The sequence below is a fragment of the Chroicocephalus ridibundus genome, chromosome 1 (genome assembly GCF_963924245.1).
Source record: "Chroicocephalus ridibundus chromosome 1, bChrRid1.1, whole genome shotgun sequence".
Classification (NCBI taxonomy): Eukaryota; Metazoa; Chordata; class Aves; order Charadriiformes; family Laridae; genus Chroicocephalus; species Chroicocephalus ridibundus.
Window position 1 is genome coordinate 3,599,499 of NC_086284.1, and position 27,529 is coordinate 3,627,027.

Genomic DNA, 27,529 nt, shown 5'->3' on the forward strand with positions numbered 1-27,529 from the left:
AGAAAGCTGGGTCTTTGGCAAACGAGGCATCTGGATTTGATAATTCTGTTACTGGCAAAAATCTCTCAGAAAGGAGCAACGTGTTGTAAAGCAGAGGGCTGATCAGTCCGCTTTCTGGCAGCACGGCCAATGCGTCCAGCTCCTACTCAATGGCAGCTGGGGCTCACTGCTCCCGTTAGGACACAACCTCCAGGAGTCACCCCTAAATTCCCAGCGTTATGAAATGCCTTTTCTTACTGTGTTTCTGTTGTGCGAGAGGACTACAGGACACCAGGTAGGCTACAAGATGCAGGAAAGCGTCCGTGTACGCTAGATCCATAATCCAACAATAACCCGAGCAAAACCCCGGCTGAGCTGGAGTCATGTATTTAACTGGCACACAACACCCGAAACTTGCAATTTCAACAGGAAAAAAAAACACCAAAAAACCCTCACACGTGTTCCCTGGAAATTCAGGGAAATACGAGCATCACCCGTTGCATGTGAGTGTGCGGTAATAAAAGCCGTTTTACTAGAACTGAAGTGCGTGCGCCGGGACTGAGAACGATCAATCCGTCAAATGCCTAAAAAAAGGGGGGTGGGGGTGGGGTGGGCTGGTAGCCTGGACCCCCGGGAGGGGTGAAAGCAGCTGCTTACCTCAGCGCGCTGCTGGGTTGAAGCCTCTCTGAGCAATTGCCCTCTGGAGCCAAGCAAGGGGCTTCTATTGCTTTGCAGTCTGTCCGCGCGGGTGCGATCTCTGCCCCGCCTGCGCTGCGGGGAACGCAGGTTACTTCACTTTGGGGCTGGCTTTTGAGAGGTTTGCAGCCTCCGACGCGGGCTGGATACCAAGGCGGTCTTCCCACAGGTTCAGACCTGCGTGTTTGGGGCAATGAGGGTAGGAGACTTGCTCTGCCGCGTTTGTTCCTGTTTGGCTGCTTTCTGGGAGAAGTTCTTACGCGCTCTGCTTCCGTGGGCTAAAAGGAGTTTGCCTGAATAAGGTCAAGGCCGAAGCTAATGGACCGAAAAGTTACACTATAGCGACAAGCAAGGAACAGAGCATCTAATGGTATCAACGTCTTAAGCCACTGATGTTTCGCAGCTGGATGTTCCTCTGAAAAAGACTTTCCCTTGGATTTGGAGCCCACCGCAGGAGTAAGGCTGTTCCTCTGTAATGCCGCACTTCAGAGCTCGTGTCGTGCAGACTACCGCAAACACTGTGTTGTTTTAGGACGTGACATGGTAACAAGCTGCCAACAACTGTTCCCCCGTTTGCGGCCCATCGACCATCTCCACCGAGCCGTGGAAAACTGGGATTGGACACGGTGCTGGATCTTCTCCTCACTTTTAGTCATTCAAGTGCAGCGAGAGGCTAAAAATTGTATCAAATAGTGCTTTTATAGAGAAACGACACTCGGGCGATGGCTGTAGCTGGTATGGGGGGGTTCAGCAGTGACCGCTGGGAACAACGCGGAGATCTGTGCCATGAAAATCAACCCCAGACCTCGGCTCTCCTCGTACACCGCAGCCGCCGGATATCCAGCGCAACACGCTTGCGTCCAGCACCTTTTCAGCGCCATTATCGGCTCACACAACACAACTTTTAAGGAAGCTGGCTGGTTGTTCCAAGGCTTTTTTGATCTCTGCCTCAGGAAATTTCATCAGCAGAGAAGGAAGAAAAGAAATGAGAAACACGTTTCACTCAGCTCATGGACTGATCCGTTATCTTGGGGCAAGTCATCTCCCACGAGTGAAATGGATATAGGTATTTACTCAGCCTTCACATACAAAAGGGTGCCAAGTGGGTGGCAGCTTGAAGGTGACACCTTCAGAGGAACCTTTTTGGGGTTCTCTCCTCCTCGCTCATTCTCCTGCTCTGGTCAGCCAGGTCCCTTCGTTCTCCACTCTGAACGCGGAAAACACCAGAAACTCACAGATTTTTCTTGTCGGACAAATTCAGCAAAAGATGTCACGACTGTTTCCGCTCTCTCCACAGCAGCGTGAGCGCTGCAGAGGTCACCGGGCCAAGGAGAAAGCTCTTATTTACTTTACATATGCTTCCATTATCGTGGATTTTTCTTCTGTATTCAGCACATTTCTTCACTACCCGTACATCGCCCTGTCAATCTCCCGTTCCCGTCAGCATTTCCTATCTCTCCCAGTGTTTTTGGCACATAGTCCTCATTTTTCTGCCACGATCTTTTATCTCAATTACGTCACGGCTTTCAAGTCGCAATTCATTTATATCACTGCAACATTTATACCAGGCTCTGAAAAGAGCCACTTTTTCTCTAAGGCAAGACGCGAGGTTTCACCCTGGCCCTTCTGCTTGCTGAAAGGCTGTTTGGCAGCTGCCCGAGTCTGTGACTTCTTCCAGTAGCTGCTTGAACGGACCATCTGATGCCACGTAAAAATGGTTTTTAAACATTTCCTGAGGTACTGTCAATTTACTGCACAGAAGAGCTCAGTCCGTGACTTTGAAACAAAAAAACATAAGCAGCAAAAGAATTTAGATTTGTCTTGAGATGAAGAGTCTACATTTGGGCTTTTAGAAAACACCCGAGGTCAGCAGCTGCTCAGGTTCTCGTTCAGGCAAGAGTAATTGCCTCAAGAGGTAAATCCAGTTGGTTTAATTATATAAATCTCTGATTTAAAAAAAAAAAAATTAAAACGTGATGATTCTGACACACTGGTTTCCTTCACAAAGCTCTAAAAGGAACCGCATCCCTTGAACACAGCCCTGTATCCTCCAGTGCTTGCCGGGAGCAGGCAGCTCTCCTCCGCAGTTTGCTCTTTGAACTCAATTTTGAGGAGAACCAGGTTTTCACGACCCCCCCGTTATTAAAAACGGCCTGTAATTCAAAAGAAACACGCCTATGAGCTGTGCTTTTTAGATTAAGCTGCAACTGAACGTTATTCCGGCAATACTGAAAGCAAACATCCTTATCAGGAACCAAGCGAACGGGGAAAATAATCCTCAAGAAAATTCTGCAGCCAGTTTGTCTCTGAAGAGCAAACCAGAGCAAGGTTTATTAGCAAGGCCTCCAGCGAGAAAGCCGAACCCGCGCAGCGGCCGTGGCGAAGAACACAGAGCAGCTACGAGCGAGCGGCAGAGGACGAGAGATGAATTCATCATCCCTGCAGAAGAGGCGAGTGTCTTTGTTTGGGGATTTTTGGCACCCGCCTGATTTGCGGCCCCAAGGCTCCAGCCCCACCAACAGGGTGCCAGGGATCACAAATACCTAAGTGGGCGGCTCCATCCTCCGTCCGCAGCCCCCGACCAGAGACTGAAACCACCCGGCAGCACCTCAGCCCTAAGAAGACGACAAGGTTGGCGTCTGTTTTGATCCTCACCCAGCACACCGGGAGGAGGAAGGTCTGCCTTCACCTTTCACACAAGCTCTGCACTGCCTTTCGGAAGAGTTGGTACCCTGGTAGTCACCGATTCAGCTGACAGGACACATCCACCTTTTTTCCAGCTGAACCCTGATCCGGACAATTCACATTTCTGACACTCTGAGTGCAAGCAAAAACTACAAAGAAGTTGTTCTCCGGCGGTACAGACCCACACCCACACCCTCGCTCGGAGGAGGGGAAAGACTTCAGTGTACGGGAACCGAGTAAAGCGTGGATGAAACTCCCCCCATCCGTCTGGGCACCTGCATTATATGCTCGAGAAGTAACAGTTTCCCATTTTTTTAATTCACGTTTTTAGAACAAAATTGTAAATCTCCCGGTCTGTACTGATCATTCCATGATGTGCACCCTTCCAGCCAAGCCCGGGGTCACTGAGCAGAGGGAAGTTCCATTTCTATCCCAGCTCCCGGCGACCGAAACGGGCACCAAAGGCAGCGGACGGTCTGCGCGGGCTCTTCGCAGCTCCGCCAGCATTAATTACCTTCTGCTGGGAGACGAGGGAAGGTACCTGAATAATCACTTGGGCGTATTTATACTTCTTGCTCAGTTACAAACGGCACAAGTTTATTATTATGATGATGCCAGGAATATTCTGAAAAACTAGAAGATGGTGAAATACCGTCCTAAGTAGGGAATCCAGCTCTGAACGAGACGACTCGTCATAGGGGGACCAAGGCCGCCTCCTGCAGCACCACCGGGAAGGTGTTGTCCGGGTCCCGTCATCCACAGATTCCCGGAGCGGCCCTTCCTCTAACACAATATGCACGTATGAAATACATTTGGTATTTTATTAAGTAAACAAAGCAATTATCAGTGCACATTTTAAGCAGCAAAAAGAAAAGAAGCACCTCAGACTTTCATACCGTAACAAAAGTTCCGTGGAAGCTGCATTTTATTTGAAAATCCACCCATTTTTGCTAACGTACATTTTAATATTTTAAACAAAAATAGAATCTGCAGAGACAATGCAGCAAGTATGCTTAATTCATGGACAGAATTGCTTTCATGTCATTGACTATTCCTTCCGAAGGCCCCACTCCACCCAAAAGTTATGATGTATTTACACAAAGCACCGATCAACAGTGCAACTTTAATTCCTCGTTAACTAAATACCCACTAGACACATGTAAGGAAGCTGCTTCCCCTTTTTTTTTTTTACTTTTAAAAGGTACGTGATCATAAACATGGCACTAGCCGAATGAAAAGGCTTCCCCCCCAACGCACGACACCTCAGTTTATATATATTTTTTTTTTTAATTTTTTTTTTTTTTTTTTTTTACAGAAAAGAAGGAAAGTCTTAAAGTGAAAGCAATTCCTCACATTCATTTTGGAAAGGCCTTATAATGTCAAATGTAAAAATAATGACATGCCAAGCACAAAGCAATAAAGTTCCTTCCCGATGCACTAATGCTGAATTCAAAGTGTAGTGCTGCTCCTAGTCAGTTCACTGCTCCCTTGCAAAGTCCCAGGCACAGAATTGACTCTAAGGATTAATGCGTTTTACAGCTCTTCCCTAATTCCCACAGACACCGAGAATTCATGAGATTCAGACCTTTAAAATATTTAGTGCTCCGTCTGTCAGCTGAAAAGCATTCTGAATCAGATTCATTCTTTGCGGATAAAAATCAGACATACTGTATACATCCATACTCATTTTCATAAGGAGGTTTTGTTTTTTTGATACAATATTAATGTTAAATTGATAATCATAAATAAATACAAACAATAATACATAAGGAATGTCTACTGCAAACTGAATATATAATTTTTAAAAAAAGTTAATTTCCATTACTGCTGTGCCTACGTTTGTGAGGACTGAAGAAAAGGTAACTGCAGAATTAAAGTTAGGATTTGACCCCCCCCCGCCCAAAGTCTTGTTTCGAGTTACGGTAAAGGACACGTCTCCGTTCCAGACACCAATCTCCATTTCCAGAATAAAGGCTTCTCTTCGTGTGTTACCGACTATGGATATTAGAAGCTGGAAGTATCGACGTGTTAGTCGCCAGGACAAAAAAAAAAAAAAAAAAAAAAAAATAGATCTTAGTCTTAATTCATGGCAATTCTTGGCTTTGTATTGTATATCGATGGTTTCTTATGGAGTCGTCCCAGGTTCCTTCCTTGGTCTTCATCATTTCACTGCATCATTTAATGGAAGAGGAGAGTGGGGGAGACTGAAGTTCATTTTTCTCCGGAGGCTGGGGCCGGGGGGGGATGTTACTGATGAGCACATCTTTCTGGAGACGTTCCTTTCTCTTCTGTCTAACACAGTTACATAAATTGAATCTGGAAAGATTAAAAACCCCCGTGTTAACATCCGTCAGAAGCAGGACTTCAATATAAACCTCTGTTTTCTTTGAAAATTTCCATTCTTCAAACGCCCAAGCTACCCCGAGATCTGAAATTTCCAACAGAAATAAAAGTTTCATGAAATCCGGGCCAGAAAACAACCAAAAGGATTGTTTTTCCAGCCATACCGGCCTTTGGAACGACTCTCTGCGTTCAGATGGGCTGCCCAACAATGAAAAAAAGCCCCCCCCCCCCCCCCATTTATCCATGCAACGCTGTCACCAGCGGCTGCGGCGCACCCATCAACGACCTCGTGAAGAGAACTCCAGGTCACTCTTCAGGCTGAACCAGAGAAAGCGCACAAGGAAAAGCAGGTGCTGGGTGCAATAAAGCCTACTCTTTCTTTGTACTACACTCTTGAACTTTTTTCATGTTTTCACTCATTTTAGTATTTAATTTCCACCCGCCTCCGACTGATAAAAGAAGACCAGAACTCCAGGGCACTCCCGTACCAAGATTTAACCCTCGCACGCATGAAACCGAGCGCTGCCTTCTGCACGAAGCGAACTCTTTGGTCAAGGACCGTGGGGGAGGGCAGGAGCAGACGCCAGCAGCAGTCAGGGGTTTGCCGATAGCCACGAACCCTAAACCTTTGCCTGATGAAGGGGTAAAAACCAGGCAGCACCAGTTCCTTCTCCCCAGCTGCAAAGCACCGCGTGTCGTGGCTCTTGCAGTTCAGGAAGGAACTGGAAAACTTCTCTTTCCAAAGGAGTGAAGCCAAATGACTTGACCGGGCCTTTAAACTGCCGCAGTTACGTACAGCGAGCTGCCACGTCGCTTCCACAATGCTTCCAACTCAACATGACTTGGTTTATTTTCTTCAGAAGCAGTTCTAGTCACGCCAATAAAACTCCAAGCAGAACTTTGCTTTGGTTTTCTATCACCAAAACCAGCGTCTCCCCAGAATAACGGACAATACCTAAGTTGTTCTACAAGAAATCCTGGAGAGAGAGCTCTGCAAAGGGATCCTTTCCTGAGGCTCTGTGAGGACTCTGACTGGAAGGGCTGGATGCTGCAGACAGCTAGTAGGAAAGACGACAGAGAAAGGGAAAGAAAAAGAAAAAAAGGTCTCAGAATGACAGAATATGAAAGCTGAACGTGTAATGAAAGGACAAGGGGAGGTTAAGAGGCAAACTTGGCAGAAATCAACTACTAAAACAAGGTGTTTGGTCACATGGGAAACAGAAAGCCTCTTCAATGGGCGGTGTAATGCAGAAACAAGCTGGACGTGACCCTCCAGAAAGGAAACTTCCACTGGAATTTGCCAAATAAGCAGACACCCTCAGCACTTTCACAGTGGTTTTCTTCAAAAGAAGATACAAAACGTTAAGCCTGACGCTCGTGGGGAGCAGGCTGGCGCCCTCCCCGCTTTACTGGCAGCACTGCGTAGCGGCAGGGGGAGACGAGGCCGGGGCCTGGCCAGGGCACGGCAGCTTTCCGGGGGCCTTCCCCAGAAGAAACAGCTCTCAGCATCTCTTCCTCTCAAAATGGGATGCGCATAAAAAGAAGCTGGAGAGCAGACATCGGCTAACTGCCAGTTTGGAGCCCAGGAGGACAACACGGGATGTGTTCTGGGGGCAGGAAAAAAAATAAATAGATGAGAGTTTGTCAACCGCTGCGGTTTTAGGGGAGAACTGAAGGCTCAGACCGATCGTCTATACTATCTGTCCTAACAAAAGTCACATCCTATAGCCCTGGATTTAAAGCACCACGCTATAAATTCAGCCATATAAAGCACATAATTTACAAGTAGGTAATACCGGCATTCCAGCTGCTGCTGCTGGAAGGGACCAATACTCTGCAGGCTGCAGCTGCAGGAGTATCTCCTATTTGTCAAGTTATTTTAATTTTTTTTTTTTAAGCCTTTTTCCTTCTCGATTAGTGCTTTCCCATTTATAAACGGGGCTTTACTAAATGCTATTTGCCCTCCTCCCTCGCAGAGCTCGCATGCTTTTGCTGTTACAAACAAACCAGACGACTCTCGCCCATCGCTTTAGCAGTTTCCTCACACCGGAGTCGCTGAGCACCAGCGCGCACTTGCACTTCATACCCACTGCGAAAAACATTGCATGAAGCCGTATTTCCTTTGGAAATCCGGAACGCCTGCCAACCTCTGCATGACAGGGAACATCCTCCTGGGAACCACGTGCAGAAGTGCCCGGAGTCTAAATATTGCCAGTGCAAATTCAAATTTTTCATTTTAACATCTCTCTCAGAAACCAAGTGTGGAGAAGGAGTTTCCTTTGAGATGAGCACTCTCTACCTGGGCTGGAATCTTCCCCTCCCTCCCGAAACCCCACCCCCCGTGGGGCACTGGGATCCAACCCCCATGGACAGATTATGGAAGAGTCATGAGACAGAATGGGAAGCGCTGGAGAAGCGGTTTCAGGATGTCAGAAGTTCCCATTTTAGACTGAGTTCTTCCCTATGGACAGCTGTAGCTCACATGCCGCCCCCACACCCCCTCTCCAGGATTTGAGCCAGACTAAGGAGAAAGCCCAACAGAGTCATCGCTCCAGCGGGGCCTCTCTGCTGCGACGTGACTGCGGGAGACGTTCTCTTCTTCGCGGTCAGATGGCTTGGAGGCACACGTTAAAAGCCCCGTTAAATCGAGCTGGCAAACCTCCAATTGATATCAAGTCCAAAGTAATGTCCCAGTTTGAAAGCAGTGTGGAAGACCGGTAGGTTTAGAGCGCTCTCATTTGTGTAACATCGGCACGTAACCAAAACCAGGGGACGTTTCCAGGAAGCCTGTTCAGGTTAAATACTGAGGGGAAAAAAAACTTGATAGTGCTACTTCCTAAGTGCCCCAGCCAAATGCAGACAAGACACAGTACCTTACAATAAATACACATTTTTAATGACATTCCTCTAATTGTTAAAAAGAAGGCCCCCCAAAAATTTGGGGAAAGTATAGTTAGACAGTTTCCTACATTGCATCTATCCAGAATATCGCTTATAAATGTATCTGAAAAGCAGAACCTACCGCAGCAGTTTCTAAGGAGAAGTATTTAGAGCCATGGCTTTCCCTAGCGCTAACACCCCTCGAGCTGCGGATTTAGTCTCTCCTCACCGCCCAGCGCTTGCGCGATCTGAAATGCAACGTTCTGCACCGGATCGGACCCAAAGCCTTGTCTCACCTCCACCAGCCGTCACTCTGCGCTGCTTCCAGCAAAGACAAAACCTCTCCGAAGTCACAGTAACACAGAAGAACCCATCCACAAGTGAGCGTTGTGCCGATTCCCACCGTTACCTAGACGCTGGTTTCCCATTAAGCAAGTCTGTCAGGCCGTTTTAGCGTGTATTTTGAGATTCACAGGCCAAAAGGAGCACCTGTCAAGTCTGCTTTCTGGCACGAGTCTGTCCTGAACTTCATAGCCCGTTCTTCCCCAGTTCCAAACAAAAACAACCCCAAACAAACCAAAGCAACACGAAAAACCCCAAACCAAATAAAGACCCCACAAAACCAGCTAACTTATTTGCATATTTACCTATTCTTCCTCATCACCAGCCGGTCACTTCTACTTGTCCGTACAATTCAGTGCCGTTAACAAACGCAGTGTTACAATTCACACGGATGCTGGCAGTAGACACAGTAATTCCTTTATTTTATTTTAAATCTTGAAATTTCCGCTACCCGGCAGCTTCCCCTCCTAAGGCTGTGTCCTTTTGGGGTTAATCACACCGCAACTGGTAACACTTAGAGGCACAGCAGTGATCGGGCAGTGCTGCACCCTTTTATATGAGCCAGCACGGCCGTGGGTTTGGTGCGGTGAACACTGGAGCGCTGCTGCCGTGCTGTACCACACTCAGGTCTTACCACGGGCAGTTACATTCCGGTTACCTGTCCGTCGTTCCAGTCCCGCCTGTCTGGAGTATTCCTTTGCTGTGCTGCATCCCTCCTCTCTGCCAGCTAAAAGTCCATCACCCGACTCCAACCGTTCTCGCTGCTCTGGCTAGCACGATGTAATATTTTGCAGTGAGAAAAGCCCACGATTTTATCACGATGAAAACTACTATTTTCTCTTTCTCAAGCAGGGAAATAGCGACCCTAACGCAAGATAATGGATTTCAAAGAAAAAAAAAGGTATACACCAGTTTCTTTTAAAACTAACTATAATTTCTGCACCTTTCAAAGAAGCAACTCTTCTAGTCTCATTCTCAATTGTTTCAAATTATTCTGCCCTTAAAAAAAACCAAACTACCCTTGCTTTTGCTAGCACCAATTAGAAATACAGTTGCAAACAGAACACTGGAAAGAGGCAAAATAGGTATGTTTAGAGGTAGGAAAAGTCTATTTAAGACAAATCCTTAAGAGTATCAGGTTAGGAACTCCAGTTTAAATTCTAAAGAAACCGGACAACCTTGAGATACCCATTTTACCAGCGCGCGTACAAAGCAGGGGGAGCTCCCAACACACTACGACTCAGCAATACAATTTTTTGGCAAGAACTTCTTATCTGTCATTATGCTTTTAGGTACCTTCACGTTTCTTTCCTGCAGACAGAAACCAAGATCTATGAGCAGACTAGAGGTCAGTGATATGATCTGGTGCTTTAAACGTAAATATGAAAAACAATTTTGGTTTTTGGCAGCGATGACAGCACGGACAAACCCTGTGTTAGAGTTATGGCGCTCAGTGATCCTTGTGGGATGCAGACAGTTTGAACCGTGTGCCTTTCAGATAGCCATTAGTCACTGAGATTTGTCTACTTACACCAAGAACACACATTTTTATTTCTTTATTTTCCTATTTCTAGCACAACAGGCGTATTTACTAAACCTAACCAGACAAATCTGCTCTCTGAAGAACCTCACGACTAAACGTACAGGAAGTTTAGTGCAATAACGTTGTAATTCCCCTCCGCGGCTATAGGTTAGTAAATGCCATCTCCACTGTGCCTGGGGAGGCAGCTCTCGCCCGCAGCCTTTGTTCCATTAAAGTTGCATTACTGATGTCAGACTTCTGAAAACCCAGCGCCTGCAAACACCACAGACTGTGTCTCGGGGAAATCCTTCCTGGTCACACAGCAACTGCTGATTCAACGGGTGTGTTTTCTGTCAAACTAATTCTCACGAGAGCCAAACATGTTGTCAGATAAGCACAATAAACACAGCTCTACACACCTGACTTGTGACTAATCCCTCTTTCTCCTGTTCTGACAGCGGCTGGGATTCGACCCAGACCAAGCCCCGCAGCGCAAGCGAAGCAGAAAGGCTCACCCAGCTATTCAGACCCACCTACCTGTTTATAACCGACTTAGACAGGTATTCATTTATTTACTTTTTTTAAAGTGACATTGGCAACTGCAGAAAACCTCTTATCCTTGAGGATCCTTTAACTAGTTCTCTATTGAAGAAGTCCTGCAAAGACATTTTTTTCCCCTTGAAACAGTATAAAACCCACGTGAAAGACACTAAATCACCTGTCTGAAGTGACAGTCAATATGCAAAGCAACTCTCAAGAGTCCAAGAAAAGTCAGTTGAAAACTGCATTTCTAGCTCAAGAAGTCTAACAGAGGCCCTTCCAGATAACGCCTTTAAAAAAATTTAAAATATCAATTTTAGTGAAGAAAATGGACATAGTGCCCTCTGGCAGCACACAACAAAGGTGTGCTCTGATAAAGGAGCAGATTCAGGCACTGGAACAATTTTGGAGGTTCTTTTCCTTTCCAACCCACTGCTGAATTCTTTTCCCTCCACACTCTAGTCCCAAAAATCACACTGAAACCAGCATACGCTTAAGTGAGGTTAGACACGCATGTCTTTAAGCAGTCACCCATAGAGACAGAGCTCTGTATAATAAGATCAAAAAACAGTCCCAAGACATTCCATTTTTCTAACAGAGACGCGACGTACAGTGTGAACTCTGCCACAGCAACATTTGACTGGTCATTAAAACCACACTGTTAATACCGGAGGTCCAACCTGCCAGCCAAATGTGGCTCTGCCTCTGACTACAGGTCACGAACGCAACAAGGACTTAACGATCCCAATATTTTCTGAAAACAGTATGAAGGTGTTCAAGGTTGTCCATCCTCCCTCACCATTTTTTTTTCCATGTTTCTCTACTGCAAAAATTTATCGTCAGATGTACGGATATACGTATTTATAGCTGTTGAGTATCTTTGCTCTGCTGTACTTACTGCCTTCTGCAAAAACGTGGAGGGATACAGAGCTTTAGAGAAGACGACGGTTAAAACGAGCTGAACGTGCCGCGTGCCTCCCAGGGAGAGCGGTCAGCACTGATGACCCCCCGCGCGGCTGAAACTTCACCGGGTTTGATACCGTGCTCTTTTCGAACCCCTCTGTAATTCAAATCTCTCTGTGAGCGGAGACTTCAAAGGCTCCACGCACCCTGTCTGTCCCCTGCGAAACGCTGTCACATACGCATACAGCTTACACTTAATAATTATAGAGAAACTGACCCAGCTGTAATTTGTTCCCGGCACCGGTTATTCTGAATGCACTCACCTGTGCTCCCGGTACAGGGCCAAAAGGGTTTGGTGGTCTCATGACTGGCTGACTGTATATTAGAGTTGGCTGTGTCATTACTGGTATGCCTCCCATCTGCGATGGCTAAAAAAAAATAAAATATAAATATCCAGACAACATCAAATCACACATAGCAGTAATACAGTGCGAGTATTTAAAGAAAGGAAAATGGTAAATGGGCGAAAAGTCTTGGTAATCTTTGATACCTGCAATCACCTGAGAGCTTTCTACATGACTCTGCAAATAAAGGTTGCTGGAAAGGAACGTTAGAGCCTTTTCAAAAATACTCTCAACAACTGAGCCTATTTAATCTCTTGCTGCAAAGATCGGAAACACTCAAATAAACTTGTTTTAGCACAAGCATGTGTGCTGGCTCCTCTTGCTCCCAAAAGGGAGGTCTGACAGCGCTCCCCTCCCTGCCGCCGAACGCAGATACCAACGCAGAGCTGACAGGGTGCAAGAAAAATCAAAACCTGAGAACTCTACCTACAATTAATGTTAAGTAACGATGCAGTCCAAGTGTACAGTGTTACTGACACTCTGGCTGAGCCAAATTAAGAGTTTAACATATATTCATGGTCTTAAAAGTGAGGTTTTATTTATTGGAGGTAGACGGCCAGCCCTGGCGCTGCTGTTGGCACTGCCCTCGGGCTTGCGCTGACACGCAGCAGCGGTCCCACTGCACCCAGCCCCGTTCCGAGCAGCTTTTCCTGCACTAATCCTGGTTCTCTTCCTAGCAAGCCAAGCAGCTGTTTGGGCAGTCACATGGTGAACCTGTTCAAGAAACCCTCATGAAAACACCCTACAAAAAAAGTACGTTACAAATAACTTCTGGCACAATGAAGCCAAAGGAAGCAGCAGGCAGGGAATAGCTCAGGTACTAAGGACACTGCCTGTCCCCGAGGGAAAAGCCTGCCGCTAGACTGACACTTCAAAACGACCACGCTCACAACTGCGGTACCTACTACTGCTCTTAGGAAAACTTAAACACAAGGGTTGTAAAATGGGTCAATATTTTGGAGGTTCCCAGCACCAAACGTCCCGAGAAAGGCTGAACGAGCCAGGCCAGTTTTCAGCCTCCTGGTGATTCTGAAATGGCCCATCTCACCCAGCTGCTCAGGCGTCGCACGCTTCTCAACAAGCAACAGCAACTCAGGGCAGCAGAGCTGTGGCTCCTTGTAATTCCAGTTTCCATTTCACGTTGGCATTTAAACCCCATGATGAAAGCCGCTTTACAAAACACGCAAGATTACTTTCTATACACTAAATAAGTTACCTTCCCCAGCTGCTGAATCAAAATAACTAAGAAAATGCTTCCAGTACCGTCAGTGCAAAGCCACGTAGATCCAGTTTGAACCAACGCCAACGGTAGTTTAACCACAACGACTTTGCACAGAACATGCTACAGGAGGTCACGGGTGGGTAACGCGGAAGATGATTCTCTCCCAAAAGACCCTCAAGAACACAGCGGGCCACTCTGCAGTTTGTGTACTGAGAATATACAAGTTATAAACCATTAATCTAATTTGATTTCCCTCCAGTCCCTAAAGGGGCTACAGGAAGGATGGGGAGGGACTCTGGATCAGGGGGTGTAATGATAGGACACAGGGTAACGGCCTCAAACTGCAAGAGGGGAGATTTAGATTGGATATCAGGAAGAAATTCTTTCCTGTGAGGGTGGTGAGACACTGGAACAGGTTGCCCAGAGAAGCTGTGGCTGCCCCATCCCTGGAGGGGTTCAGGACCAGGTTGGACGGGGCTTGGAGCAGCCTGGGCTGGTGGAAGGTGCCCCTGCCCAGGGCAGGGGGGTTGGAACTAGATGATCTTTAAGGTCCCTTCCAACCTGAACCATTCTGTGATTATATGATGAAACATGTAGCTTATTTTTATTATACTAATCTACGAGCCATTAAACAGAGTAATTGTTCTAAGGAAGTTCTCTCTTCTTTTATTCACCCAGTAAAGCTGTGCTACATAAACCCCATACTAATAACGAAGAGTTAAGGCACATCATTTCAGAAATACTTGAAATTTGAGATAAGAACAAGAGTTTGAACAATTTTTCAGAGCAACAAGCAGCAAGGTCAGGTTGACGTCAAAAGCCCTCGGGTACCAGTGTGTCACTAAGAGATTCAACTCTCGATGACACCACAGCACACGGCGGTGTCACAAACTTGCAGGTTTGCAGCATCCATCATTGTAGATACCTTTTGCTGAAGTTGGGAGCAAGTATTTAAGGAAGGTTTCCCTTCACCCATAAAACATTCCTGTTGTGAATGTCGCTATCTACACCCACACGATACACTTATTTCTATGGTACGCTTCTTTCTACACCAATCAAGCCCACCAAGAACAGACACTGTCTTTATTTTAAAAGGTTTATGAAAAACTAAGCGAGGTAAGAAAGGTCAGACTTAACTTCAGACAAAACCCACTGAAGTAGTTCGGAAAACCAGGAGTCAGTGAATTGGTGAAGAATAAATGAACAGGAGCTGAAACTCAGCCTCCAGTAAAATAGTTCAGAAAAATGACCACTACCAAACTCTAAGCAATGAAACGATACACAGCATCTGCCTTCTCTGAGCTGCAGGATTCCACTTACCATGCCGTAGCCCATCATGCCCGTCGGCGTTGTGGCGGGATATGCCATTACAGGTGGCGCCTGGTGTGAAAAACAGGGGTGAGCTGAGAGGAGACGAGGTCAGCTGCGCACGGGTAAGACACCACTTGCTAAGGGTCAACTGCAGCACTTAGCTCGTTATGGATATAGCAAAGAATAAACAGGATTTGCAGCCTTGTTTAAGAGCGCATCCAAATGATTTCAGATGGAATATAACACCTCAGCTAAGGTTTCTAGGCAAATCTATAATTATGGATTTGCTTTTAACCTGTTGGGATTCTGGCTGACTAAACGCAACTGCGGTTCCCATTCTCTCAGCATCCTGCTCAAAGAACACAGCAGGAAACACAGAGAAGTTTGAAAGAAAAATATTAAGGAAGCAGAAGCATTTTTTTTAAACCCATGAAATATATACTTATATTTCAAAATCAGAAGTAACGGTACACAAGGAGTCTTAAGAGAGAATGTTAAGGACTGGAGACCAAATTCCCATTGGTTCTGCTGACATTATAGGAGTTCTCTTTAGCCAGAGTGTGCACCCGATGGGGATTCTCCTACTGTGCTTCGATATAAATTTGGCTCTAATACAAACATCCAACTTGCATTCCCCCTCCCTCAGCCACTTAGTGCAGCAAATTTGAACAGGTTAAAAGTCCTCTTTGTACTTTACAGATAGGTTTATACTACCCTTAACCTAAGTTAACTTTTAGGAAGTTACAGTCAACAGACAAAGCCTGGGGTGAAGCTATGTTTTGTAAACAACTTGGCAACATGTAAGTAAAAAACCAGCTGATAACTTAGAAAGAAAAATATAGTAAAGACAGGTCTTCATATCCTAACCATATTCTTTGTTCTACAGTTTCATTGTCCGCTTTCTAAATTGGTATTAACCCTTACAAGGATAAAGAACGTCGGATTTCTTCCCGACTCTAAATCCCGACTCTAATATTCCGATAGCTTGCTGTCTATGCACTCCGCCTCCCACCAGTCTCTCCTTCAAGAAAAAACAGTCTATTTTCCGTGCTATTGCTGTGGGGATTACTATTCATGACAAGACAAAGACCACATGCATTTCTCGATACACAGAAATTACTGCCACAGAAAAGAGGGAAATGACAAAATATTAATTATATTGGTTTAATTAAAGCAGATCAATTGTAATATCAAGAATAGGACATGAACAAAGCTGCTTCTGAATTCAGTTCTAAGGTATCAGCTGCCTTTTCATAGACAGCAGCCAGCATCACTGGCACTTCAGTTGCCATCAGAACAGATTTCCCCAATCGAGAATTAGCTGGACTGTGTACTGTCCGTATATGTCACACAGCTGGCAAAGCTAGCCTGAAAATTACTTTTTTGTTTGTTTTGCTTGTGTATCCACACCTACACACACAAACGCATGCTGACTGAATTCATTTTTGAGTGCTCAAGTATGGACCTACCATCCTTTAGTTACAGAGTTACCCTGCAATAAAACCAGAATGCAGGGAAAGACCAATATCACCGTTGCCATAAAGGGGAAAAAAAAAAAAATTTCCTTTGAAATGAAAGGCTGCATTCCTCAAGACAGCAAGCACAGGTTATTGCTTGCCCTTTGTAAACTGTCAGCATGGATTTTCTTTTTTTCATGAGTATTAATGACATATTGGTCTCTCCCCACTAAGAAAATAAAAAAAAATAAAAAAAATAATAATCAAGATCTATCATAAACGTGGATAAAGTGCCAAGTGTGACAGAAGCCCGTGAGGTTTCATGCAGTTATTCAAACACAGACATTTTTATCTTCATTCAAAATTCACCAAGTGCATTAGAGGCAGCACAGACACACACCCCAGCTCTCCGGCAGCAAATGGTACAGTTTAAAGCAAGGAAAAATAATCTCGGTATTTCCCCATGCCATCATTCGAGTCAAGAGCCTGCAGACCACCTATGAAGTTCGTGTATGCTAGGAAAAGCTCAATTTTTGGCACACCAAAGATTTTTGGGTTTGGGTTTTTTTTTTTTTTTGAAAATGAGAAATGTGTAAATAGCAAGAAGGTTATGAGATTCTGCAACAGCAGTGGTTAATATCAGCATGCCAGTCGATTGCAAAAAGGCTGTGGGTTGTTTCACTTACGTATTGTGGAAAATGCATGCCATTCTGTATTTCCCAGGGAGAACAATTACATAATGCAATAACACTGGATTAGAAGCAAATACTTACACAACGGAATATACACAGATAGCATTTTAGTTCACAAATACATTAAATGTTTACCCCAACACATTCTTGTAATTCAAGTCATTTACTGAGACAACATACACCTGCGACACTGTCATCGTTATAAGGTTTGTAATTGTTTTGCATAGTCCATTTATTTGGTATATGCCTTTTTTCCAAAGACGAGAAAGCCTTATTTTCAAAAGCATATTTATTTAGCAAGCAGCAGCAACTCCACAATAAATAGACCAGCAGAGGAAAACGGAATTTTTCCCCCCCCATGGATTATTTCCGTTTCAAGTTTTTTACGTTAATAGAACAGTTTCACAGGAAGAGCAGTGTCTCAACAGCATCTCTAAATAATAAAAGCTCTTAAATGTAATGACTTATCACAAGAAGATGTAAATACAAGACATGAGTTATTAAACAGATTCGAGCACACAAATAAACTCCAACCACCGGTCAATAAAGCAGGTGAGTAGTTACGGTTTCTTTAACATCTACCCCCCCCTCCCCAGGTAGGGCCCACAGACATTTCTCCCTACGTAAGCGCTGTGAGTTGGAACCAGACCCAGCAGGGAAGAGGCGGTGGATCCAGGGAGAGAAGCTCTCTCTTTCCAGATCCCCACTGCTCTACTACCGCGCTGTGGATCCAGCCTCCCCCGGCCAGTTACAGTCAGATGCGATTAATCCTCGGGGGCTGTTTGCTACTTGTTCTGCCCACGTACAGTTCTGCGGGTCATCGGTGAAAGGGTGAGTAGGATTCACAGGCAAAAGCATTCTGTTAGCAGTGTGAAAACTACTCAGACACTCTTGACCTCTTTGGGCTTTTTTTTTTTTTTGGCTTGTGATGAAGAACCCTCACTCTACACACTACCCACACATCCTTGCCAATGCCACCTGCTACAATAGACACTATGAAGTTGATCACCAAAACTGACATGCGTTAAAAACAATTGCATGCCATCGGGGCAAGAAAGCAGTAGTTACCGACATTAAGAAAGCTATAAGCCCCCATCACAGACACCTCTACAAGGAATCAAGAGGATAAATCTCTCGGCCCCCGGAGCGGGCTGAGTGGAAGTGTTACACATACCTGACGTAGCACTGCACCTGAAGAACATACTTTTTCACACTTCTTACTTTTCTAGGTTGTAAAGTGCCCCCAACCTGCCCTGCAATTCCCCGTTTTACATCAGTTGAGTAAGAACACGAAGGCTGCTGTCTTGCCATGAGAAAGGCTGGTCGAACGCTCCTGAAGTTTATGCTAAACCTGCACATGTCACGTCACCAACTATTTACTAGAACCCCTCAGCTAAGAAAAACAAATCCAAGCAGCAGACATCTCAACCTGACCACTTCTTCAATTTTCTACCACCCTTTTACTGCAGCTATCCATCACTTTCAGATGCCTCCGTTATACATCAGCCTGCGCATCTAAGTTGCGGGGAACTCGCTATTTTAAAAAGAGTATTTGCTTACCAACGTTGGAGCGTTCCACGCGGTTGTAGGTGCAATCTTGGGTTGCCAGTTGGAACCACCTGTTAGTTTCTTTTCACCTGGCTGAGTCCAGTTTACATCACTTCAAATAAATTTTTTTAAGAATCGTTAGAAAACATTGAATTTTCTTACAAAACTCACTGAGTTAAGCAATAGTTCCTCTTGGAAACGTGACTTCTTTTGTTAGTGAAGCAGCTCATTTAGCAAAGATGATAAAAGGTCTCACAATGGCTTGTTCTGGCCAGGAAAAGTAGCATAAGATGTTCAACATGTGCCACCTCAGCGTTATTTAACCTCAGTCAAGTTCACCCGTAAAGTTAGTCCAGCTGACTTTCCTTGGGGCAAGATAGTTTAGTTAGGAGCAACTTTAAAGTTTAAGATTATTTAAAAGCAAACTGAAATCTTTTACAGTTATGCAAAGTTATGTACAGTTATGCTCCTGCGAGGAGCAGGGAGTTGGATTCGATGATCTTATGGGTCCCTTCCAACTCAAGATATTCTATGAACTGCGTGCTACATTTCTGAATAATTTTGGAATTAGTATAGATGGCCCCGATAAACCTGGAATTTGCTCATCACATTCTCAGCTTTGCTGCTAGAGCAGATGTTCACCCTGCTTCAAAATTCACCTCTCCAAAGGTCAACCACACGTCAGAGGTCGTAGTTCACAATCTTTAGTACAGCTCTGCACACCCTCAGCTCACACAAAGCATTTAAGGTGTGCTGAGATTACCTACAGTCACCTTCCAACAGCTCTCAACAACTCACTACACCTTGTATGAAAAAAACAAAGTAGAATCCCAAACATGCTCTGAAGGTTAATATTATGTTGTTACGCACAGGTTTGAACCTGTACTTTCATAAAATTTTACTATCAAGAAAATCAGAGGCTCAACTTTTGATTAAGCGTACTCACTTTTTAGTAGTTCCATTCCCAATGCCCAAATCTGTCACAAAGTAGAAAAAGACAGTACTGAAATTCTATTCATTTAAAAGGATTAAATAAGTATTTTTATGGTAGTGGTTCAATACTTACTGCCTACAAGATTGGCTAAAGACGAATCCAGATCATCTGACACTAATTTGTTAGGCGGTACTTTGGCAACTGGAAGACTCTGGTTTTGAGAGGCCACTGTTGGTTTTAGGAGACCACCTAGTTCATCAAAGCCTTGGAACGATAAACAGAAAAAGTGATTAGAATCACAGGCCTTCCACAGATGTCGTGGCATTCAGTCACATAGACAGCAAGTTCAACTCGATGGCTAGAATACAAAATACAACCTAGTGGTGCTACGCTAGACAAGAAGGAGAAAGCTTATTATGCCTCTAGATAAAGGAGACATTTGCTCGAGAAAGGAGATTTCACTTTACTAGTTTAACCTACATGACATCAATTTTACATAGAATGGATTCACAGTGACTGCAACGCAGTCAAAATGTAAAACAAAATAAAGAATAAATATCTAAAGTATTTCAATCTTATAAAAAAGTGTATGTATTTCCTTTTAGCGGATCACTGGTTGGCCCCAAAAGAATCCAGTATCAAGAGTCCAATGTCAAAAGACCAGAAAGTATTTACTTTCCAGATGCAAAAATGAACAGAAAGAGTCCTAACTATGGCTACAATCCAAATTAACTGTCTATGTTTTGATAATTTATTATTTTCTGAAATAATCTTAACATCAAGAAGAGTAATGTGTAGGCAAAGGGCCAAAAATGCGTTGCACAGATATACAAAATTAAGATGCGGCTTTAACTCTACCTCTTCTGACCACGCTCTGCAAATACCAACTTCATTTCACCTGACAGCACGTAAAACCAGAGGCTGCTCACTGTCTGAAGGTTTAACGAACAGAATACTTAAGCGAAGGAAATCAATGTAAACACTTCATCAGAGCCCGCGCAGAAATAGCGTGTAAGGAAAAATTTATTTGATTATCAAAGAAAAACTGGATGAGGAATGCTGCTAGTGGCCTTTTAAAGTCAGCCTGCTTTCCTTCAGCTGGAACACCGTCACAGCAGTATCAGTAAATACAGATTAAGAGATTTATACCTCGAGAATAACAAAGAGTTGCAGGACATACGTCATCTATCTCAGTAAGTGCCTTACCACCAGAATCTAGGACAACATTAGAAGATTTGTTTCCAAACACAGACTCAAAGTCAACGTTAAGGCCAGCTGATGGCTGCGGCTGAGCAACAGGAGATGGAGTGAACCCTGCGGGGAAAAAGAAATTGAATGTTTTTACACCGCATTTCCCATGAATCCACCTTCTTTATGCAAGACAAGCCAAATGAATAAGTAGATTGTTCAAGTACTGCAGAAAGACTAGCAATACCTCAAGAGTCCAGATTACACCCTGACACCAACAAGCATTTGAGAGAAAGAGCTGGAAGCAGTTTATTTGAAGCTTAGGTGAAGTTACTCCTCCAAAGAAAGGTTTTGTCTCAAAAACTGGGCAGACCGGCCATAAAAGACACTCCTCTGCCCCTCAACTGCTAAATCTCTGGTTACTCAGATACAGTTCCTATAACTGCTCTCCTTTTATTAAATAATTACAACCAATTTAATGAGGAAGCAATCACTGCGCTTCCCCAGGCAAAGAAGGTGTTTCAGGATTACCTGCCTGAAGGCTATTCCCACCACGGTTTACATTATGAGCAGCTCCTATACAACTGGAGCAAGATCCATATTGTCCTAAGATGACTAGTAATGCCTCTGATGATAAAAAAATGATTAGTAGTAAGAGCGTCTAATGTTTACTTTATTATTTTTGTTGCGGGAGACCATGTTTTGCAGTTAAGTTTCTAGTAATTATGGCAAGATACAGGGAGTTAAAGCCAAGTTTTAATTCCCATTCCTGTCCGGACTTAACTCCATTTGTCTCCTCCTATCTGTCTGTAAAGCAGATGTAATCTGCTTGTAACCGTTCTTCAATAAAAAATTATTGCAGTATAAAGCATTGTGTAAAATTTTAGGCAGTACTAAGTTGACGGTTCAGTAATATGGAAGTGAATATCGATTTATTTCTAAAATAATACTTTTGAATGTTATATCTAATCATGCTCACAGGCCTATGCATACACGCGTGCATGGCATGTACAGCATCTTGATATTCAGGCAATTACAGAAGTAATTACTCCTTTATATGAAAAACACCCCCAAAAAATGCAGTGCCACCTTGAGAACTAGCTCTTCTGGTTTCTAACATAAATTTTGATGCTACGGAGAAATAAAAGAGAAGGATCACAAATACTTCATCAGTAAAAGCATCGCAGTGAGCAGAAATAACCAAGAATACTTCTTGGATTTCATTTAGCTTGCTGTGACAGCACCTCATTGCTATCAATGTTTACCTGAAACAAGTCACATTTCACCTAGAAAATGAATAACTGTAGGATGCTATCCTTGAACATAAACTTATCAGAAAAAAACGAATTTGGATTACCTGTTCCTTCCTATTTGCCTTAAAGGACTATACAACTCATAACTCAAAAGCATCCATCTTTAAGAATTTAAACAAGGTACTTTTCATTACAAAGAAATCAAAGGAAACAGCATAGAGCAAGACATCGGAAGCAATAATGTGGGGAACGATAGGGAGTAACTAAACAATGAAACAAAATGAGTATCTTTATGACAATTATACCATCAAGTTGTAACAAGCCATTTCAGAGACTCTGCACTGCGGATAGGAATTCCTGTGATGGGATGTCCTGCAACTCTTAAAACTGTGCCTGTACCAACAGAAAAACTTGACTTAAAATAGCTCATCTTTTGCTTTAGAAAACAGCCTTAATGAAACAAGCTGAGTTTCCTGCTCTCCCATTTTAGGAAGTTTCAAGCTTTATGCAGCTAACGAGATGAGACGAGCCAGAAGACAAAACAATACGTAGGGACTCCTTTGGGGCAGCCTCTGGAAAAGATTAAATCCTACTCCTGCTATCAGCCACCAGCCCAAGGCATTGTGTCTCACACCAACGTTCTGAAAGGTGCAAAGGTCACTTTTAATGGAGCTCCTTCAAGAGAATAAAGCAACAAGACTTGACAGAAACTAATCATCCTGCTTTTGGATACGGAGTCATACATAGCACTTAACCTTTTGTTAAATGGCTCTAGCTAATTTCTATTCGAAGACGCTAAGCCAAAATGTGGCTTTATGGTGATTTTAAGAACTAACTCTTTCACAAACCATTTATTGAAAGGATTCCTAATCCTTGCGCAGGAATAACACTCCCCGTTCAATCTGGTTCAGACAGATTATCCTCTGCCAGTCCCCAGCCTGTCTAGCAAGCGCCAGGACGGGATTCCAGAACCAGTATGGCGTTACCAGACAGACATTACAGCTGCACAGATGATTAGCCAGTGATTTAATGCAGGGGATACCTCTTTCTCATGTTCTGTTGCAAAGCTTTGTACTAGTTTAGTGCACTGTTTAAGAGTAATGTATCAACAAAAATGCCTTAAGCAGCAAGAACATCCCAATCCCTTTATCTTAAAAGCAATGAGGTAGAGTAAGATGAGAAGATACTTAGAACATGCAAGTCTTTTGTGTGGTATGTTGCAACATGTAAACTAGAAGAGATCCTGAAATGGAGAGATACTCATTTCATGTTTAGGCTAAATAAACCTTAGTTTAGCACAAACTGAAAAAAAATATACACCGTTTGTGACAACACACCTAGCACAAGCACATGAATAAAAGTTGGAGCTGCTATAATAATGCGCTTCTGTAGCCAATAACACACCTAGTGGTTCCAGGCACACAACACATTCAGATTTCCGTGTTTGTGGTGCAGCTGCATCCCGTTACCTACCTCCGAATAGACCAGCTACAGAAGAAGGCTCATTGCGGAAATGAGAAGCATTAGGGTAAGCTTGAGGACCACAAAAAGAATCTGATCAGGCATATCACACAAGAGAGAAAGCCAGGAAAGGAGAAGAGGGAGAGTTACAGAAAGAGAACCAAGATATACTGTTTATCTGCTATTCAAAAATTTAACTTCAGGTCACTCTATAAATCCACATATACTCTAATAACACAAAACCAATGGAATGAAATCAATACACATCAGACATACAGTAAGAAACAAGTTTACATTATCTCTAACACAAAAGGGGAAAGCATGGTTTCAAACTTACAGCTACACTAGGAAGAATATTAAATTTTTTTCAAGCAAATGCCTTGTTTTACACTCTTAGAAGAAACGAGCATAAAAGCTTCAAGGCATTTTTCTTATACCTGAAGTATAAGGATACAGCCCAATAGTGGATTCATATTTGATTGCCACAAAGGGATTTAGTTCAGTAAACGGATTGTAATGATCTAAAGAACCAGAAAGAGTTATTTTAAATCCACGTTCACATTACCGTAGCACCGGGTTTGTACTACAGCTAGAACTGCATTTACATTTCGCATATCAATCTGTCGGGAGGTCACGCTTTGGTTTGAGCTATATCTTTAGAGAATGAGACACTGGAAGGGGATGCAACGCATCAATGCCATCCGCCTCCAGCGCCTTCAGGGCCGTCGCGTGATGATGTTACAGAAACCGGCGACTGCCGCAAAACCCCACCAGGCTCCTTGTTCACAGCCCCGTGCTGCCGTAGCTTTTTGTATGACTGCAGAAGAAATTATACAGAAGAAAGGTATCCGATTGAGTAACACCATAAAAAAATGCTGTATTTCAAGTGATCGTTCTCCATTCACATGCAGCCATACAAGTTTTATTGGAAGTGTTGGAAAGACCGATTGGAAGCATCAGACAGGTTATTGTGCAGCTGAAAGGGGTTGCCTATTGCTGCCTCAGCCAGCTCATCCTCCCTGGGAACTGCAGAGAGAAGTTCACAGCGAGAGTTCTTGCCCTTGAAGATCTCGCTGGCTTTCCCTCCCCACTAACCAAAGACAAACTGGGAAACCAGTTAAGCCAAGATTACATGGATGGACGGGGCTTGGAGCAGCCTGGTCGAGTGGGAGGTGTCTCTGCCCAGGGCAGGGGGGTTGGAACTGGATGATCTTTAAGGTCCCTTCCAACCCGAACCATTCTGTGATTCTATGACAAAGTGCAGGCGGTATGAATATCTTTAAAGAAACCCCTTTGTTTTATCTCTGTTAGCAATTATCAGAGATATCAAATCTCTCTTTGTTCTAAGAGTCTGGATTAATTTGTTATCGATTCTAGTGGGGTTCAACCTGCAAAAAGAACGGCCTGTTATCTTTAAACCCAGCCTTGCTTAAGAACAGAACTGACACATAATTAATTGATTTTTAGTCTATGAAAGCGAACTTAATTCTTCATATTGAAAAGTAATCAAATTACTGCGTAGCTGTGCCAACAGAAATGTTAGAAGGATTTCCAATATGACAGTCATGCTGAATCATCTCCAAAGTAAGATTTCAACAGTTTTGATAAGGTGAGTCGTCAGTTAGTTGCCTGGGAGGTAAACAGTTTGAGCAGACCGTGCACCAGTGAGTGCATGGCTTTACCAGTTTTGTTAATGCCAACACGACTGGGGGAAAACGCCCACTACCAAAAAAATTAGATTAAGCTCCTATGTTTAAAAAGAACATTTCAACCTGAGGAACAAAAAAGTAGCATTTTCTTTTCATTCTCAGGCATACATAGTATTTGACCTTCAAATTCCTAAGCATAAGAGACTTGGTGTAAAACCGTGCTCAAACAACTGCTCTAACTATAACTAAGTTCCTTTACAACAGGTAGAATCCCAACTAGGTAGCCAAGAGAGAATCTTAACACCATTTTCACGGTACCATTGCTAAATCAAGCTCTAACATAGCACAAAATGAGCCCCAAATGACCAGCTTTTAGTTTCTGAAAGGCCCCAACAAATATATTTTAGAAACTGAAATAATGTTAAAATGTTTAGGAAATAGGAAATTAGTTTAAAATGGTACTTTACCAACAAACATTTCATGTGTGGGTGTCCTACTGGTGAAAGTAGATACATCAGAAGACACAGACAGATGAGCAGCATCGTTAGTTTTTGTAAGGAAAGGATTTAGGTTTGGAATGGCATCATCAACACTATCAACAGTAGCAGAAAAAGGATCTGTTCAGTTCCAGAGAGCAAGAGAAAGAAGAAAAGGGAGATGGATTTAGTTACATGCTGCTTCCTAGGCATAGGAGAGTAAGAGTTCAGAAGAGTCCCAGGAGTATAGTTTTCTCCTGCTATCTAAGGATGACCTAGCTAATTGTTTAATTTTCAAATTGTCCAGAATTATGCGTTCTCTGCTCAAGAAAAATACTACAGACACAAGCTACACATTTACTTTTTTTTTTTTTAATTAATACCATCTTGGTAGAGCGTGCTTCTTCCATAGTGTGTTTTATACTGAAAGTTAGTATGTTATTCCTCTTTAACCACAATCACTTTTTGCTTCACTCAGTCGTGTCCTGACACTTTCAACAAATCCTCGGGGGCAGAGGGTGCCTCTCAGCGTAACAAACCCCAGGTGCCCACAAGGATTCGACGCAGAACCATCTGGAAGGTAGCTTTAAAAACCCAGACAAACAAAACCAACAGAGCTGTACTGTTCCTTCTTCTTCAAACTCTTGTTTATGGATATTTTTATTTTTTTTCTTACCAGGCATCGTGAAATTTTCAAGAGCCACGAATACACCAAGGTAGCGCAGAGGATAAAAGCACTTTCCTTACTACCTGGGGCATGAGGAGCAACAAGCTGGTCGTGGATACGCCATTAGCTGCAAGCAAGCAAAAACCTGCTCTGCTTTGAGGGTCAACAGCCAGTGAGCAGCGACGAGGAAAACGTTCCTTATTAAAAAAACCTGTCAGACCCTACTGGTGAATGAAGGAAACCTGGATCTATGTGAGTCACTTCCCAAGGCGTATAGGAGAGTTTTGAGGTTTCCTGAGGATGGATCCAACTGCCAAGCTAAAATACTCCTGCGCTCCAGAATGCAACAGATAAACAGGAGGGGAAAGGCAGCTACGATACTTGTTGACAGAAGGAGCTGTGGTTTAGCTGCCTGGCTTCAAAGCACACAAATCCCTGATGGAAAACTCAAGAACTCGCTAGTGAGATCAGCACGAGTCCCATCTAGCCCGATGAGATTTATCGCAGTGCCTAGAGCCGCAACTTACTCTTCACAGCAAACCCACTACAGAGAAATGTCTGAATAACAATTATGAGAGAGATTTCGCGAGTACTTCTTGAGTAGGTCAGTTTCTGGCCTTTTTTTTTTTTTTTTTAAAACTTGGTTAGATTACAGATTTATCTACAGCTCTTGTAAATACCACCATGATGTGTGCAGCAGCTTCAAACTGTAAGTTATTTCCTCTCCCCGAATCTGACCTCCCAGTTCTTAGCTATAAATCCCACACAGCATGGTAACATGCAGATTTCAATCATATGCAAGGACTGAAGAAAATGAAACTTTAAAACCATAACTGCGTTATTCTTTGCAGGCTTAATAAACCCTTTGATTTCTGGCAAGCTCAAGGTATCTTATTCAGTAAGACCCGACTTCTCTCCCAAATTGCTTGGCTAAGTTGCAAGAATGAGTGAAGTACCTTAAAAAGCCTTTTTCTAAATCTTTCCGCCAGCAAAACGGCAGTGTCAAACACTGAATAAAGGACAGACAGAATAAGCTAATGTAGTCTTTGTAATACGTTAACAGCAACACAAAGCTTTGTATTGTCTCACGTATGTTTCAGACAATATTATTACCACCTAATGCACTTGCGGACATGCCAATCAGCCACTCCAAACCAAGTCCTTGCTTTCAGGTACTGCTTAAAAAACTGTTGTCTGCATCGAACGCTTTCCTAGAAGCTGCAGAACAAACACATCTGACAAGAGAACAGGTCAGGTCATCCTTTAATCAGCTCCTGTGTGCTTTTGCTGCTGCTGCTTCACATTCTTCTGATTCTATTGGTTCTGCTTGTAATTGGAAAGAAATCCAGGTAAGTGAAACTGATTATTTCCACACTG

General features: G+C 43.6%; 1 protein-coding gene across 7 annotated transcripts in view; it reads right to left on the reverse strand.

The window, feature by feature from the left end:
* Positions 1–4,267: 4,267 nt before the first annotated feature.
* PICALM (phosphatidylinositol binding clathrin assembly protein) overlaps positions 4,268–27,529 on the reverse strand; it is a 70,786-nt gene continuing 47,524 nt past the window's right edge. The window contains exons 13-24 of one of the 7 annotated variants that reach the window (XM_063326083.1): positions 25,477–25,626; positions 23,798–23,881; positions 23,373–23,453; positions 20,665–20,772; positions 19,591–19,722; positions 19,471–19,501; positions 18,537–18,636; positions 16,971–16,994; positions 14,837–14,896; positions 12,214–12,318; positions 6,659–6,761; positions 4,268–5,676 (exon numbers count right to left, since the gene is read on the reverse strand). In XM_063326083.1, the coding sequence (XP_063182153.1) occupies positions 6,669–6,761; positions 12,214–12,318; positions 14,837–14,896; positions 16,971–16,994; positions 18,537–18,636; positions 19,471–19,501; positions 19,591–19,722; positions 20,665–20,772; positions 23,373–23,453; positions 23,798–23,881; positions 25,477–25,626 (968 nt within the window). In that variant the 3' untranslated portion in view covers positions 4,268–5,676; positions 6,659–6,668. The remainder of the gene's footprint in view (positions 5,677–6,658; positions 6,762–12,213; positions 12,319–14,836; positions 14,897–16,970; positions 16,995–18,536; positions 18,637–19,470; positions 19,502–19,590; positions 19,723–20,664; positions 20,773–23,372; positions 23,454–23,797; positions 23,882–25,476; positions 25,627–27,529) is intronic. The other 6 variants (XM_063326109.1, XM_063326092.1, XM_063326100.1 and 3 more) reach the window with 6 other exon arrangements.